General features: G+C 47.9%; 1 protein-coding gene across 3 annotated transcripts in view; it reads right to left on the reverse strand.

The window, feature by feature from the left end:
• MXI1 (MAX interactor 1, dimerization protein) overlaps nt 1-17,526 on the reverse strand; it is a 69,638-nt gene that overhangs the window by 50,142 nt on the left and 1,970 nt on the right. The window contains exon 1 of one of the 3 annotated variants that reach the window (XM_029080486.2): nt 1,134-1,228. The exons of 1 other annotated variant lie outside the window; for it this stretch is intronic. In XM_029080486.2, coding sequence (XP_028936319.1) covers nt 1,134-1,206 — 73 coding nt within the window. In that variant the 5' untranslated portion in view covers nt 1,207-1,228. Of the gene's footprint in view, nt 1-1,080; nt 1,106-1,133; nt 1,229-17,526 lie in introns of those variants that run through there. One more of the 3 variants, XM_029080487.2, reaches the window with a different exon arrangement.

The raw sequence follows: 17,526 nt of genomic DNA on the forward strand, positions 1-17,526 counted from the left end.
GGAGCAGAGGGACAAGAGGGAAATCCAATCATTCAATCGTATGCATTCATTCAATAGTATTTAGTGAGCACTTACTATGTGCACAGCACTGTACTAAGCGCTTGGAATGTACAAGTCAGCAACAGATAGAGACAATCCCCGCCCAATGACAGGCTCACAGTCTTATTGAGCGCTGTGTGCAGAGCACTGTACTAAGCGCTTGAACCACTCCCCTCCCTGCGCCCCCGGCAGATCTTTAGTGGTTGCTCTGTCCCGAGGTTGTCATTCATTCATTCATTCAATTGTATTTATTGAGCGCTTACTACGTGCAGAGCACTGTACTAAGTGCTTGGAATATACAATTCGGCAACAGAGAGAGACAATGACGATAGAGACAACCCCTGCCCAATGTCGGGCTCACAGTCTTATTGAGCGCTGCGTGTAGAGCACTGTACTAAGCGCTTGAACCCCCCCCCCCCCCCCCGCAGATCTTTAGTGGTTGCTCTGTCCCCTTAGATCATTTAATACTATTTATTGAGCGGTTACTCTGTGCAGAGCACTGTACTAAGCGCTTGGAATGGACGATTCGGCAAGAGAGACAATGACGGGCTCACGGTCTTATTGAGCGCCGACAGTGTGCAGAGCACTGTGCTAAGCGCTTGAACCTCCCTCCCCCGGCAAATCTTTAGGGGTTGCTCTGTCCCCTTAGATCCCAAGCCCTGGGAGGAAGGTTGGGGGGAGGAGGGGAAGGGAGATAGGAGGAGGCTGTCATTCATTCAACACTATTTATTGAGCGCTTACTCTGTGCAGAGCACTGTACTAAGCGCTTGGAATGGGCCATTCGGCAACCGAGAGAGACAATGACGGGTTCACAGTCTTATTGAGCTCCGACAGTGTGCGGAGCACTGGGCTAAGCGCTTGAACCTTCCTCCCCCGGCAAATCTTTAGGGGTTGCTCTGTCCCCTTAGATCCCAAGCCCTGGGAGAAAGGTTGGGGGGAGGAGGGGGGGGGAGATAGGAGGAGGCTGTCCATGGAGGGGGTTGGTTGTCCATCCTCGCCCCGAAGTGTGTGTGTTGGGGGGGCTCGTCCCCCTGCCCCCACCTGCGGGAATGTCCCCCTCCCGGCCCCGACCCCCGGGCCGTTGGGACCGTTACCTCTGTCCCTGCGCTCCAGGAACTCGGCCGCCTCCAGGAGCCGCTGCACGTTGATCATCCGCACCCGCTCCATGGCGAAGGGGGGGGGGGGGGGAGGTGTGTGAGTGTGTGTGTGAGTGTGTAAAGGGGGGGGGGGGCGCGTCGACGGCCGCGCTCTCCAAACCTCCCCCCTCCCCAGCGGACGGCGGCGACCGCAGGCTGCCCCCCCCCCTCCCGGCCGGGCAGAGCCGGCGGGACGCTAAACCCTGCGCGACACGGTCGGGCGAGCACCGCGCTCCGCGCCTGTCAGCTCCGCCGCACAGTTTGTTTACCTCTTGTGCGAGACCACGGGAGGGAGGAGGGAGGAGGAGGGAGGAGGGAGGGAGAGGAGGAGGGAGGGGGCGGGGCCGCGCGCCCCGGGGCTCTCTGGGAAATGTAGTCCTCCCCGCCCGCCGCCGCTCCCCGCACTGCACGTCGGGAACTGTAGTCCCCCCCCCCCCCCCCACACACAACTTGCCATTTGCTGTTACTAATCCTAACGTTGGTATCTGTGAAGCGCTGCCTATGGGCACTGCACCGTTCTCAGCCCTGGGAGAGATCCAGGGTCATCAGGTGGTCCCACAGGAGGCGCACAGTCTTCATCCCCATTTGACAGAGGAGGGAACTGAGGCCCAGAGAATAATCATCATAATGAGGGTATTTGTGAAGCGCTGACTATGTGCAGAGCACCGTTCTCGGCCCTGGGGGAGATCCAGGGTCATCAGGTGGTCCCACAGGAGGCGCACAGTCTTCATCCCCATTTGACAGAGGAGGGAACTGAGGCCCAGAGAATAATCATCATAATGAGGGTATTTGTGAAGCGCTATGTTTAGCGCACCGTTCTCGGCCCTGGGGGAGATCCAGGGTCATCAGGTGGTCCCACAGGAGGCGCACAGTCTTCATCCCCATTTGACAGAGGAGGGAACTGAGGCCCAGAGAATAATCATCATAATGTGGGTATTTGTGAAGCGCTGACTATGTGCAGAGCACCATTCACAGCCCTGGGGGCTATCCAGGGTCATCAGCTTCTCCCACATGAGGCTCCCAGTCTTCATCCCCATTTTTTGAGAGGAGGTCACTGAGGCCCAGAGAATAATAATAATGTTGGTATTTGTGAAGCGCTTACTACGTGCATTGCACCGTTCTCAGCCCTGGGGGAGATCCAGGGTCATCAGCTTGTCCCACATGAGGCTCACTATCTTCATCCCCATTTTTAGAGAGGAGGTCACTGAGGCCCAGAGAAGCGAAGTGACTTGCCCACAGTCACCCAGCTGACAAGTGGCGGAGCTGGGTTAAGCGCTTACTATAATAATAATAATGTGGGTATTTGTTAAGCGCTTACTATGTACAGAGCACCGTTCTCAGCGCTGGGGAAGATCCAGTGTCATCAGGTGGTCCCATGTGAGGCTCACAGTTTTCATCCCCATTTTTACAGCTGAGGTCAGAGGCCCAGAGAAGTGAAGTGACTTGCCCACAGTCACACAGCTGACAAGTGGCAGAGCTGGGTTAAGCGCTTACTATAATAATAATGTTGGTATCTGTTAAGCGCTTACTATGTGCAGAGCACTGTTCTCAGCACCGGGGGAGATACAGGGTCATCAGATTGTCCCACGTGAGGCTCGCAGTCATCCCCATTTTTGCAGCTGACGTCACTGAGGCCCAGAGAAGTGAAGTGACTTGCCCACAATCACACAGCTGACAAGTGGCAGAGTTGGGATTTGAACCCATGACCTCTGACTCCCAAGCCCGGGGTCTTTCCACTGAGCCACACTGCTTCCGTGACCTCTGAGAGATCTAGTGGTCCCTCAGATTCTAACAATGCTGGTATTTGGGGAGCGATTAGTGTCTGCCAAGCACTGTTCTAAGCGCTGAGGGAGATGCAGGGTCATCAGATTGCCCCACAGAGGGCTCACAGTCTTCCCGTTTTACAGATGAGGGGACTGAGGCACAGAAAAGTTAACTGGCTTGTCAAAGATCACACAGCTGCCAAGCAGCAGAGAGGGGATTAGAACCCATGACCCCTGAGTCCCAATCCAGGGCTCCTTCCACTAAGCCACGATGGTTAGGGTCCGAACCCCAGGGCCGCTACCTAAGTTTCCATCAAGCACTGAGATTATTTCAGCTGCGTGGCTCAGTGGAAAGAGCCCGGGCTTGAGAGTCAGAGGGCATGAGTTCTAATCCCAGCTCTGCCGCTTGCCAGCTGTGTGACTTTGGGCCTGTCACTTACCTTCTCTGTGCCTCAGTTACCTCATCTGTAAAATGGGGATTAAAACTGTAAGCCCCAAATGGGACATCCAGATCAGCTTCTATCCCCCCTGTGCTTAGAACAGTGCTTTGCACATAGTTAGCGCTTAACAAATACCACCATCATTATTATTATTATTCTGGGACACTCTCCCCATAGACTCCAGGAGCAGGGAGATCAAAGAATCAAAACGTTGGGTGGAAGGGACCGAAAGAAGTCGTCTCCTTCTACCCCTAGCCTCGGGACAGAATATTAACCCTTCTTGCAGTGGTAGAGGGGACAACTTCAAGGTCCCTTGACATTTGCTTTTTGATATTTAAAACCATTCCCTCCTCTTCTTTGTCCTTTATTCCCCATCTTCCCATTCTCTTTGAGTTTCAGAGAGGTTTTGGGGAGTAGTGCACATGGCTGATTTCTCTCACTCTGGCCACCAAAAATCACCAGGGCATCATCACACATGGTGATTTCATTCATTCATTCAGTCGTGCTTATTAAGCACTTGTGTGCAGGGCACTGTACTAAGCGCTTGGGAGAATACCATATAGATTCTCAAAACTACTATTCCTCCCACTCCCGATACCGTAGATTTAACAGCCCCAAGAGCCTCAGAGCTAACCAGGGAATTGAAGGGTAGCTTGCTGGAATATTTGACTTCTGGGGCCCCATGCTTTTCAGCTTTCTTCACCATTTTCCTTTCACAAAACTACATCTGAAATAAATGTAACTCCTTAAGGGTAGCGACCACCTCTCCGTGTTCCCTGTGCTTAACAGCTTTCTTCACCATTTTCCTTTCACAAAACATCTGAAATAAATGTAACTCCTTAAGGGTAGTGACCACCACTCTGTGTTCCCTAAGCTGTCCGTTCAGTAAATATTAATTGAGGAGGAGGATGAATATACTCCTCTCTAGGGAATGAACTTCACTCTATTTTCTATCCTCAACTCTAATACTCAAGTTGAGTGTTTGTGGATTTCACATTGAGGGACAGTAAAAATAAGTGATCAACAAGGGGCAGAAGTACTGAGTGGAATAAAATTATGAACCAAAAGATGTCTGCGGTTCAGTGGGGAAAAAAATAGCATTTTCAAGATGTCAATTATTTAAGGGGATAAAGCAGGTTTGAAATTTAGCCTTTGTTATTTGAAATGCACCTTCAGCCTGTGACTCCCCAATACTTCATTTTCATAACATTTCTGTGATATAGAATTGACACTGTAACTTCCATAAGACAGAAGGGGTCATGGAAAGTAAGAGAAACTGAATGTCATTCCAGAGACCACAGATAGTTAAGGAGAGGACCCAGGCATCCTTACTTTGGTTCTTCCCCCTTCCACTCCTCCCCCCCAAATTTTGACTCTTGGAACAGTTTGCAAACATTGCTCTAGATGAGGTGAAGCACTGTAAATGAGCAGAATTCATTGAGCACTTTGTTCAGGGACTTTTGAAGAATACATTTGTGTTAGTTAACATTCCCCTGCTCTCAAGGAGCTTACAGTCTTTACTGCACTAAATGTGAGAGGCAATCTGTTTAAGAAAGCATGAAACACTTTAAATTCCAGCACTCCATTTTTTCCCCTCAGTACATTAAATTTAGATTCCAAGGACAGAACTCACGGAGAGGGCAGTGAAATTGTATAGGGCCATTTCACAGTTGAAGAAATTTGAACACAAAGAGGTTAAGTGTCTTGCCAATAGTCACTTAATAAGTCAATGGGAAAGCAAGGTAAAGAAATCGGGAATCCAAGGGTGCTTGGTATATGTCTTCTGCTTTAATGCTTAAATGTTTTTTCCCCCTAAATATGTCCCTCATTTTTAAAATTGAAAAAAAAATACCAGGGTGAATGTGCAGGGCGTACAATTTTCTGTAAGTCTTCTAGGCAGGAGAGGGTAAAGGTTTCATTCAAGTCAAGGGCAGAATGGATGACATCTAGGCTTTGGAAGGATGAAACAACAGTCTCTGGATGAGTAACACAACCACAACAATAACAAAAGCCTGAAACAAACAACCCCCCTTCCCCCCCAAGCCCCAGGAACACTACCAGCACAGAGAAGCAGAACCCAAAACAAGATTCTTTCAGGAGTCAGCCCTCCCTAACTTCCAGCATGAGCTTTCCAATGTCAGTTTGCAGCTAGAGAGCAGCAGGTTTGTGTGCAACAGAGATAAATTTGGGTCTAAAACGAATGACGTAATGATGTACTGGAGAGGCATGCTGCGGGATCCCATTCACTGATCCCAACTGACATTCAGAATCAAGCTGAAATGTTTTCAAGCAATACATGTGACTGGGATTGAGGGGGAGAGGTAAAGGGGAAAGAAAGGACATTTTTTTTGGGGGGGGATATCGGAGATGATTTAAACTGGAAGCTTTAACTACAGTTTTCTGTTCAAAAGTGCAAGCTCTCTGGCAATGACTCGGGCAGCTGCACTTTACTTTCATTCTGTTCTTCGTTCTCCGAAAACGACTTTCTGCGTTTTATTAAACGGCACTTGCACAGCAGCCTATTTTCCGAGATACTAATGGATCTGTTAATCTCACCGATGTCCTTTTTCTTATTAGCAACAACTTGAATCTAACAAGAAATCTGCATTGCAGAAATCAATTAATATGCACATCTGAGTTTCTAGCTTACAAGCAGCAACACAAGAAGAAGATATTTTTCATCTGGTGAGGTGTCCGATAGGATTTTACCATGGCTTTCAAAATATCATTTGAACTTGAAATCACAAGTTAAAAAATTTAGTAAAATGAGTTTTCCCTTCTGGGAAACTGTCATGTGATGGTGAAGGTAAAGACACCCCCATTAGCAGAATATTCAAGCCGAGAAGGTTAAATGTCGCTTTCAATTTTGGATAAAGTTAATTATTATTTCACTTTTCCCCAGTAAAGGGCACCTATATATCAACGTCTTCCCTAGTGGTGATAGCAGGAATCCCCGGCAGGTCCAATGTAACCATACTTCTCCCAATTAAAGAACAAGGCCACCGGGCTCTACAGCCGTTAGAAGATCTTTACATTCCTGCCTTGGTTCCTGGTGACCCCCTTCCTCCTGCTGAGAGCGGTCACCGTTTAACTCCCACTCCCCTCCACCCTGATCACATTATAGCTGTGGCTTAGAAAGAAATCGGCAGCCCCTAGGGAGATATCAAGTCCATAGAACGAGTGATGGATCACAGTTAGGCAATCTGAAACCCCCCGACGAGTCGAGGATCCTGACTCAATAGTTGTCCCTTCTCCTGCTAGCCTGATAGGGATGGAAATGGAAATGATTTTCCACCCTCGGCCACACAGCAGTTATGTACATCTCCGTAATTTATTTTAACGTCTGTCCCCCTGTCTGGACTGTAGGCTGCTGAGAGCAGGGGACATGCCTACCAACCTCGTTGCATTGTCCTCTCCCAAGCGCTTGGTACAGTGTTCTGCACACAGTACGTGCTAAATAAGTATGACCGATTGATTGATTCTGAGGCCTCTGTCTCTGTTCTATTATTTGTCAAAGTCATTTCCACTGATTCCCAAACAACTCTCGCCTCCCCATCTTATACAGTATTCATACCTCGGTTTTGCAGAGCGCTTTCATTCCCAAAGCGCTCTCACGTGAATTGGCTCGTTTTTGCCCTCACAACAACCCTGCGAGGGAGGAAGAAAGGCTTGTAGAACGGCAGGTATTATTATTCCCATTGTGCGTATGAGGAAAAGGAGGTACAGAGTTCAGTGACTCACTCACAGACACCGAGCAGGCTGGGCACAGAGATTGGACTCATGGTATTGTTTTTTCATGGTATCTGTTAAGCGCTTTCTATGTGCCAGGCACCGTACCAAGTGTTGGGACAAGCTAACGAGGTTGGACCCAATCTATGTCCCACGTGGGGCTCACAGTCGTACTCCCCATTTTACAGATGAGGTAACTGAGGCACAGAGAAGTGAAGTGACTTGCCCAAGGTCACAGGGCAGACAAGTGGTGGAGCCGGCATTAGAACCCTCGACCTTCTGACTCCCAGGCCCGAAGTCCACTGCACCCTGCTGCTTCTCTAGTCCCCGGGTTTCCCATCAGGCACATTTCCACCCTGCCACGCTGCCTCTCCGACTGCTACCTCAGCACTTCTGGGTCATCTAAGCACTTGGGTACTGACTCATAATCACCCTAGCCCTTAAATACATATTTTTATACTCTAATGCATACTCTATCTGTAATTTATTCTAGTGCTCGTTTCCCCCCACTAGACTGATGGCTCCTTGAGGGTAGGGATCGTTTCTATAACTCTGTGCTCTGCTCAGTGTAAGCTCTAATAAATACCACTGATTGACCGATAGGTCACCACAGACTTGCCATTACATTTGGACACTGAAACAATGTCACTATCTTTAAAAAACCCAGGGGCAAGGATATTTTCTCTTCAATCCCTGTTTTCCTTCCTCTTAGACCGTGAGGCCGCAATCAATCAGTTAATCAATTGTGTTTATTGAGCGCTCACTGTACACTAAGCATTTGGGGAGAACAACATAGATTTAGTAGACATGTTCCCTGCACACAAGGAGCATACAGTCCAGCAGGGGAGACAAAAACTAGAATAAATTACAGATAGGAGGAAGCAATAGAGTTTAAAGACAGAGCTCCAGCTTTCTGTGGGACAAGGACTGGGTCTGACCTAATTATCTTGTATTAGCTCAGTGTCTGACACATACAAATACCATAATTACTAAGTATTATGGCTATTTATTATTTCTTTTTCTCTTTCTCCCATCTGATTCTGTTGGGCTTATTCCCCTGTTCACTGGAATGTTAAGAAATCTTCCAGTCACACGTGTCTTTAGCTCAGCTACAAGTTAGTGCCTCATTCCCAGTGTAAAATGAAAAACCTTTGGACTGACAACTTCCTGAAAGTGCAGTTCTTTGATTTCAAACTTGCATCAACCTTTGGGTCTTCTGCCCAAACTACTGACTCACCACGTGACCTTGTTCTAGCCTTCTCCATTTTGGTGTCATGACATACCTGTTTAACTTGAGTAAGCTCATTTGTGCTGCTTTTTTTTTTATGGCTTTTGTTAAAGTGCTTACTCTGTACCAGGCACTGTACTAGGGGGAGGTACAAGCTAATCAGGTTAAACACAGATCATGATCCCACATGGATTTACAGTCTTAATTCCTGTTTTACAGATGAGGCAATTGAGGCGCAGAAAAGATAAGTGACTTGCCCAAGGTCACACAACAGACAAGTGACAGAACTGAGATTAGAACCCAGGTCCTCTGACCCCGGGGCCTGTGCTCTTTCCGGTAGACCACATTGCTTCACAAGGCTATAGCAAGAAGTGAAGCCCATTGCCAATGTAAATGTCACAATCTAGATGACTTAGAAAACAGGTGAGGCTATGGCAGTCTTGGCTACTGAGAACATCTCCCAGAGATTTTCTGTTCCGTGACTGCAGGCCGCACCTGCTCTCCCTGCCAATTGCCTCACAATGTGGACTGTTGACCATGTAGACGCTAGGACAAAGATTGCTGGTGACCTAATGCAGGGCTGTTCTTTGCTGTTTGAGGCTAATTCACCTACTGAAGGGCTGTCACTTTGGAAGGAGGGAAGGCAGGGACCTAAGGAGTGACACCAATTACTGGTGTGGTGGATCTGGGGTTTATCTGGTCTCACAATAGGCAATTTCTCCCAAGCAGGCAGCAATTTCCCCACGAGAAATCCTTGAGCTCTCAGAGCACCAAGAAGGATGAGATCCACTTTCCATCCCATTCTGAAGGAAGTGTCTGGGTTAACACCTTTATTGATATTGCCAACACAGTCTACTAGACTGTAGGTTCATCCCCTAGATTGTAAACTCATTGTGGGCGGGGAATGTGTCTACGAACTCTGTTGTATCGTTATATTGTACTTTCCCAAATGCTAAGTACAATGTTTGGCATCCAGTAAAATCTCAATAAATAAGATTGATTTATTGATTGACTGGAGGATCAGAAAGCTATATTGGAGACTACAGATCTTTGTAGCTGTGCACAAGGATGAGGAATTAAGACATCTGGTTTGTAACAGTGAATGGTGAAAGAGTGACTGAGAAGAAACACTGCCTAACTGTCTGGGATCAGCTGGGATTCTGACTCTTGTTTTCATCTCTACTGACTTGCTAGGAAACTCATTTAGTAAATACTATGAGCCTCAATTTCTCTACCTGCTACACAGGAGTCAAAAATGACCTTTCCCAGTGGCATGCTAGGAGATTTGTTATGAGAAATTCATTCTGAACAGGACTCTGAGTGCTTTAAGCAAAGTGAATTAGAACTGAGACATCACTCAATCCATCATATTTATGGAGCGCTTACCTTGGGCAGAACACTGTACTAAGCACTTGGGAGAGTACAATATAATAGATTTGGCAGACATATTTCCTGCCCACAATAAGCTTACAGTCTAGAGAGGGAGACAGACATTAAAATAAATTACAGATATCTATCAATCAATGGCATTAATTGAGCTCTTAATATGTGCAGAACACTGTACTAATCCCTTGGGAGAGTACAATGCAACAGAGTTAGCAGACACGTTTCCTGTCCTCAACAACCTCAGAGCCTAGAGGGGAAGACAAACAATTCATACCATGTTATGGCTGAGGGTGGGGTGAATATAGGGTACTAATCCATGTGCAAGGGGGATGCAGAAGGGAGAGGGAGTATGGGCTTAGTCAGGGAAGGGCTCCTGGAATAGATGTGATTTTAACAGGTTTTGAAGGGGGGGGAGTAGGGGTCACATAAATTAAAGCTAGAGACTGGAAGGAGGCTAGATCTGAGCAGGGGTCAGAGCAGGATTCTAGTTCTGGGAGCTCAGCAGAGTTGGATAGGTACATGGGGAGGCCTTAAGTGGACTTTAAGATCTCTTTACAGAGTAGCCTGCACTGCTGCTTTGAGAGAGACAGTTTGGTTGACTGGCTGTGGACTGGTAAATGGTTCATCCTTATTTACAAGGCTTCCTGCAATGCTCTCGGTTCACCTGCCTTGGGAGAAAAAAAAAGAGGCTGAGCTTTGTTAGGATTAAATAGAGGTCATCCGCTAGGAAAAACAACAACAAAAAACTGCATCTCTTGGCAGCATAAGCTGAAACTGTGATTCTGTGGGAAACAACAGGGACCGTCAAGGTATCAAAATCACAGTGGAGAAGGAGCACCAGGTTGTTGTGTTTCTTCTCATCTCCTATTCATAAGTGAACTGAGATCAACAGTCATCACTAACATAGGTCAAGAAATGAAGATGGATTCTCCAGACTGGGTTAAATTGGTTTTTTTTGTTTTTTTTCTGCTGGGGGAAGGTTAGTCAGCTGTCCTGGGTCTAAATCGTTTGGCTACAACTCCAAAGGACCTGAGTGTCAGAATCCATTGCTTCCCCTAGACTTAGATGTTACAAAAGGAATCAAGCAACCAATGAGCATATAGTGGTTGTACACACGCAGAGCACTCAAAGGCTAAAAGACCCCTTGAATGTGAGCAGACGACTGCAAGTGTGTGAGACTGTTAATGACTGAGAGTCCAATCTGAACCAAGCTCTTCACTGCAGGTTCTAACTCTGCCCTCCAATCAGTATGCTGAATCCCCAAGAGACAGGCCTCTAGAGAATGCAGAAGGTTCATACTCTGAGTGTCCCTTTTTTAGTCGGCCTGCTCATTTTTATTTTATTTTTGGGGGGTCAGATTTCATGTCAACCATTTTAAAACCTGGGGGAAAAAAAGAAGTCTGGGAGGAAGGGGTGGGGTTCAGAGGTTAAAGCTATGTCAGCCTCACTCTACTTCTGACTTCTGAAAATAGCTTCTGCATTTTTGCAGAAGTTTCCTCATTTCGTATTTTTAACACGAAGCCACAAAACCACAGTTCACCTCCCAGAAACAGTTCATTTGGAACTAGCGAGTTGTCAGGGATACTAGGTGTGACTTACTGGTGGGATCCCAGTGAAGACTAGGTCAGACCAAACATGTGACTCATCTTCAGAAACACAGTTTAAATCAATATTTATCCAGCCGTATTTATAGAAAGGGGTAGGCAAAGAGAGATGGAATAGCAGGGGTCTACAGCAGAGCTGACCACAATCCCTGGGGCAGATCTATAAGGCCAATTAGTTTATGTAGTCAAGATTTTCTTTAAATTAAAAAAAGCCACTTTTGAAGAATATGCAGCTGGCCCCAGTCATGCTGCATCAGTCTGAGGTCCTCTAAGAAGCGCTGAGGGTAGACTTAGGAAGTGCAAGGGCTTTTGAGCTTTATTTATAAAGCGCTGATGAGCAAAGGTAATTTCTGTCAACCTTATTAGATAGCCATTTCTGCCTCCTTGACCTACTCAGCTATGGGCCTCTCTCCTACGACTCCCAGGGAGAGAGGTGGTGTTTTTCTGTGATGTGGACATCTACTCGGTACTAGTAAACATTCTCAAATCTCCCTTCTGCTACCCAGAAGACACTGAGATGACCAGACTCCAGTGGATGCTCTGAATGGCAAAAAGTACCTTTCTCATTAATAAGATCATGAGCCAATCAGTTACAAAGGGCAATTACGTCCTCTATTCATTCTAAAGCCCTCCTTTAAAAATCTATTTAAAAAGCCACCTATTTCCTAAATGTATCTATTTCTAACAACCTCCATATATTATCAGGCAGGACTGTCTACGAGTGGATTATCCAAGGTAGATTTTTTTTTATGGATCTCCCAAGATGAGAGTCAGCCTTCCCTGATTTCCTGCTAGACTGTGGTACCACAATAGCTCCCTTAACCTAGGGATGCTGAGAAAGGCACCGGGAACACAGGCAATTCCCAAGGTCACCTCCCCACCACTTCTAGGGTGAGACCTATCTATCCACCTACCATCTTTTCAATTATGTACTACTTTTGTATCATCCCCCACACTTTTCCTCTTGTTCTCTTTGTGTGGATGAATAAGAATTGATTACATTATGAAAAAATGGAATATGGCTTTCGGCTTAATTGCTGATACATTCCATCTCTCCAACTCAGAGAAGCACCGTGGCCTAATGGAAAGAACATACAACTGGGAGACAGGAGACCTGGATTTTGATCCCGGCTCTGCCACTCGCCTGCTGTAAGGTTCTGGGCAAGTCACTTAATTTCACGGCACCTCAGTTTCTTTAGCTGTAAAATGGAAAGCACCTATTCTCCTTCTCCCCTCGACTATGGCCCGGGAACTGTGTCCAATCTGATGATCCCTGCATCTATCCCAGGGCTTAGTATAGTGCTTGGCACATAATAAGAGCTTAATATCTACCATAATTATTAACTCTATTGTACTCTACAGGTAATAGCAAGGAGGTGACCTAAGGAATTACCTGGGGGATTAGGTATCCCTCTCAGCATCCCTGAGTCAGTGGTGCTGTTGTGGGGGATTCGGGGTGCCACCGTCTAAGAGAAAATCAGGGAAGGCTGACTACAGTACTCTACCAAGCGCTTAGTACAGTGCTCTGCTCGCAGTAGGTGCTCAGTAAGTATCACGGATTGATTCACTTGACTCTATTTCGAATTGTCTCTGAAGCCAGAGTCCTCTACGGTCTCGGAATGGACAAACTCTGCCATTTTTTTTTGCAGCAATTTGCCTGTCCACTTGGACATGTCCTCACTCTCAAATGGAAGCTACTCATAGTTGAAAATCTATTTGTTTTCATGCCCTGTTTGGAATTCAGGGAGACAATGCTTGTGGGTGCAAATGGCTGCCCCCTCCTCCCCACATCAACCACCACATTTTCCCTCGGTCTTCTCTAGGTATCCTCCGCACGCTGCACAAATCCTACCTTCCCTGACTTTGAAGACAGGCAAGGGGATGTTTCCATTTGAGGCCTTTGATTCTGGTTACCTTGATGGCAAAGTTCGCAGGTGCACAGATTAATAAATGCCTCCTTTTCTTTCAAAACTAAGGGGTATCATCTCATCTTTTCATCTTGATGTAATCCTCTCCCATGGAAGGTGAGATTGTTACACTAGCTATACCTCCTCCACAATGCATCTAGTCTCTAGCACTCTGGGCCCTTCAATGCCGATTATATTTTCAAAGCCAGATATCGCTCTTTGTCCAGAAGCCAACACACTACACCTGACACCTGCACTTATCGGACCAGCTCGCAAAGATCAAATTTAAAAGTGAAATATGTAACAGAGCATAGGGTAATTGCTACAGCATAAAAACGCTTACTAACACGGTCCTCAGATAAAAGGAAAAGCAACTGAAGATTTAAAAAAAAAAACCTGTGGTGTTTTCTGTAAAGCAAAACAAGTGTTAGTAAGAGACAGAAATGTTACCTCGACAAGCATCAGCTGACATAGAAACCCTCGTTATTAGGCCGGGCTGTTATCAAGTCCCTGAAATACCTCAGGTATCTAAGACATTCTCATGTTTTTACCTACTATCTGGAAGCAGAAATCTACTGAAAATAGCTTGCAGTCCTGTCCTCTTAACCTTAATCCACCCCTAGCCCCCGCACCTTATATCTTCCCCTAGATTTACTGCTGCTACCTAAAATTCCACCTGGTGTACGCCTCCTATGGGCAAAAGTTTTGTTTCCATGTCTTCCAGAAGGGCCCTTGGGCGGTGGTGCATGCCAACAGTGGAGAGGCAACTTCTTCTTCTGACTGGAAGCTGCCACTTCGGTGGCAGCTTGTGGGCTTTGTGGTTTCTGTGGCCACCCACCCCACAGTCCCGTCTCTGCAGTTGCTGCTTCGGTTATTACATTCCCTCACAGCCAGCTTCTGTTCTTTCTCCAAATGTCCCAGCCAACTGAGCAGAATGGTTGCAAGACAGAGTTGCAAGGGACCTGGGAGAGTGGAGGGGATCTTGGAGCACAGTGACAGGCAAGAGTAGGTGTCTTGAGGCACTCCAGAGGTGAAGGCCGGGGCTTGTGGTGTTTCTGGCAGCACACGTGGTGTGCTGTTCTCTGCAACACATCCTGTAGGTCACCGGTGCCTGGTGTAGTTAGCAGTCCCTAACCTCCTCCAACGTCGTTGGCAACACCAGCGATTCTGAACCCCTAACTCATCTTTCTCTTCTTAAGAGCACTTAGAGCAAGCTCTTTGTCATCAGTAACCTTGCTTCTGGTCTCTCCTTCCATCCAGCCTCTCGTCCTTCCAAACGGAAGGTTTTAAATGCCACCCCCAAACCAGCTTTCTCCAGAACCTTCTGGTTTATGTCCTTCTCCTCCTCCTTACTCTACAAGTCCAAGCCCGGGCTTGGGAGTCAGAGGTCATGGGTTCGAATCTCGGCTCTGCCGCTTGTCAGCTGTGTGACTTTGGGCAAGTCACTTAACTTCTCTGAGCCTCAGTTACCTTATCTGTAAAATGGGGATGAAAACTGTGAGCCCCATGTGGGACAACCTGATCATCTTGTATCCCCCCAGCTCTTAGAACAGTGCTTTGCACATAATAAACACTTAACAAATACCACCATTATTACAAGGGCTGTCCACCATACTCACACACAGTCTTTAACCCTTACACAGGTCCTTGATTTAAATTTTCCAGAGATGATTTCATCCATCCATCCATTCATTCAACCGTATTTATTGAGCACTTACCGTGTGCCCAGCAATGTACTAAGCGCTTGGGAGAGTACGATAAAGGAATAAACTGACACATTATGATTGAAGGCTGCCACCGAATCTCATCTTGGAGAGCACTCTAGAGCAGTCTGCAAGTCCGATCCTTCTTCCTTTCTCTAAAAGGTTGTTGCTTTTAGTTTAGTCTCTGAGCTCACTGTGGGCAGGAATGTGCCTATCTGTTGCTATATGGTACTTTCCCAAGCGCTCAGTACAGTGCTTTGCCCACCGTCAGCACTCAATAAATCCAACTGGAGGAACGAAAATCAAACCTAAATGCAGAAGCCCACCCAGGAGGCACTGTCGACATCATCGGAGGGCACTCTATTCTGACAGGAGAAGAAAGTGGCAGAGAATCAATTTCGATGCAAAGTGCGAAGAAGGTATTTTTGGACACATTCGTAAACTAAAACAGAAGTCCCCGTAGAAAAGGACGAGGGACAAGTAGATCTCTGTTCCTATCCGACATCCACATGAGGAATGAGCATCGTTGAAAGGCTTGCGACTAGGAAATCAATTGGGGGGAAGCTCCTAGTGGAGCCATGTTGACCCATTATTCCAAACGATTTTCGGGCGGCGGCCTGTGCCTTTAAGAAGGGAGCCCAGCACTACACTTCCCAGCCATTCCCCGGCTCCACGGCCGCTCCGTCCCACTGGCCTCCGGGCCCCAGCAACGCGTGACGCCAGAGGGGGGACAAGTTTCTGATTGGTGGATGACTGAGCTAGGTCAAGTCCACTCAGAAGAGAGAAGTTTGTCTCCATGTGGAAACCATGTGTCTCTAGCTGGGAGGAGGAAAGAGATCAAGTGATTACAGAGAAGCAGACTGTATTGCAGCCAGGGAGACGGTGCACCTGAGCCAGCAGCAGGCTACGCAGTACTGACCTCAAAAAAAAAAAAGGTGGGGGAGGAGAAAAAAAATCTAAACTTCCGAAAACACGATCTTTTCCTCCAGCCGGTTTCGGTCCTGATAATAAAAAACAAAAACAACCACCCCAGAGCCTGAGAGACGTAAGAAATCGGGAGGAAAAAAACCCGACCCTCTACCCGCCGAACCTTTTTTTCCTCTCCAGCAGATGATCATCTTTAATGCAAGCGATGCAATTTTGCCAAACAACCCGACCATAAAAAGCCAACCCAGATCTCGGTGGCCTGGGCTGTCTGCATTATGATGGAAAGCTCTATTGCAGGATTCTCCCCGCGACGTGCTTTATTGTGTGCACCCTGACCAACGTGACGTTTGTGCTCTGCTGTCGGGTGAAAGGAAACAAGGGCTTGGGACAGAATGGAGAAAAGCCTCTATTCTTTTGGGCCTGGGGGGGGGGGGGAGGGCAGTGGGAGTTGGGGTGGATAGATACCGTGGGCTGGATGTGTTCGTCAGTGATCGAAGACCTCGAAATAGTATCCCGCTCTGCCATCATGCATAAGTATTGATCTGAGCGCCCGCTGGAATGAGGCTCTCAAATTGAGCCCCCCCAAAAGGACCAGCAGCAATGTTGGTTTTACCCGGTGGGTCAGGGGGGGCAGGAGGGAGAGCTGAGGAGGGGTGCAGCTCACTTTACCTCTCTGTGCCTCAGTTTCCTCATCTGTAAAATGCGAATTGCGACCGTGAGCCTCACGTGGGATAATCTGATCACCCTGCATCTACCCCAGCGCTTAGAAATACCGACATTATTATCCTCACGTCCTTACTGCCCCTCAACTCTTTCTGCAAAGCAAGGTCTAATCCGTCTCACTCGGAATCGCCACATTTCACGCTCCGGTCTGCAGAGGGGCCGAAAATAATGGTGCTGGGAGGATCACGTCATGCCAAGAAAAGAGCAGGGGCGAACGGCGGAGTGATGTAAACACCGATTTAGGGGCAACTGGGGACTCTCTTGCAGGGACGGGGGAGGGAAGGAGAGGCGAACGCCTGCAGTTGGTTGTTTTTGCAGGGAGGAGAATCCTCCAAAAGGGCACCCACCGGAGGGATGGCGTCTTACTTTGTTGTTGTGTGTCCCAGCCCCCTCTTAACCCAGGAACAGGAGCCCCAGCTCCCCGCCGGCTCCCCGGCTTGTCCTCCTCCTCCTTGCCTACGTGACTGTGGGCCACGCCATGGGCCCTTTGGGGAGGGCAGGACGATCAACGAGGAAGCGGCGGCCGCGCCGGCCTCCTCCGTCAACCCCTTTCCGCGGGGGGCTCCCCTTACCCTGCCCACCTCTGGCGGGGTCCCCCCGCGGGGAGGAGGGGGGCAAGGGCAAAAGAGAGCAGAAAAAGAGGAGGGGGAGGGCCGAAGCGGCTTACAGCTCAGTGAAATGCACCTCGATGGGGGGGCGGTTGGCTGTTTTGTGTTGTTTTGATATAAGAGGACCTGCAAGACGCTCACCAAGGTGTCCTCTAAAAACGGCCCAGACGCCAGGAGACCTGCTCTCCGGGATCACACGGCCCGACCCGGGGGAGGGGGGGAAGAGAGAAGCAAGGATTCCCTTTCCAACCCTTCCCCCCTCCCGCCTCCAGTTTTTCAGGAACTACAAATCCTAGCAAATCCATGCCTGCACCCTCCCCCCCCCCCCCTTTA

The sequence above is a fragment of the Ornithorhynchus anatinus genome, chromosome 16 (genome assembly GCF_004115215.2).
Source record: "Ornithorhynchus anatinus isolate Pmale09 chromosome 16, mOrnAna1.pri.v4, whole genome shotgun sequence".
NCBI classification, from domain to species: Eukaryota; Metazoa; Chordata; class Mammalia; order Monotremata; family Ornithorhynchidae; genus Ornithorhynchus; species Ornithorhynchus anatinus.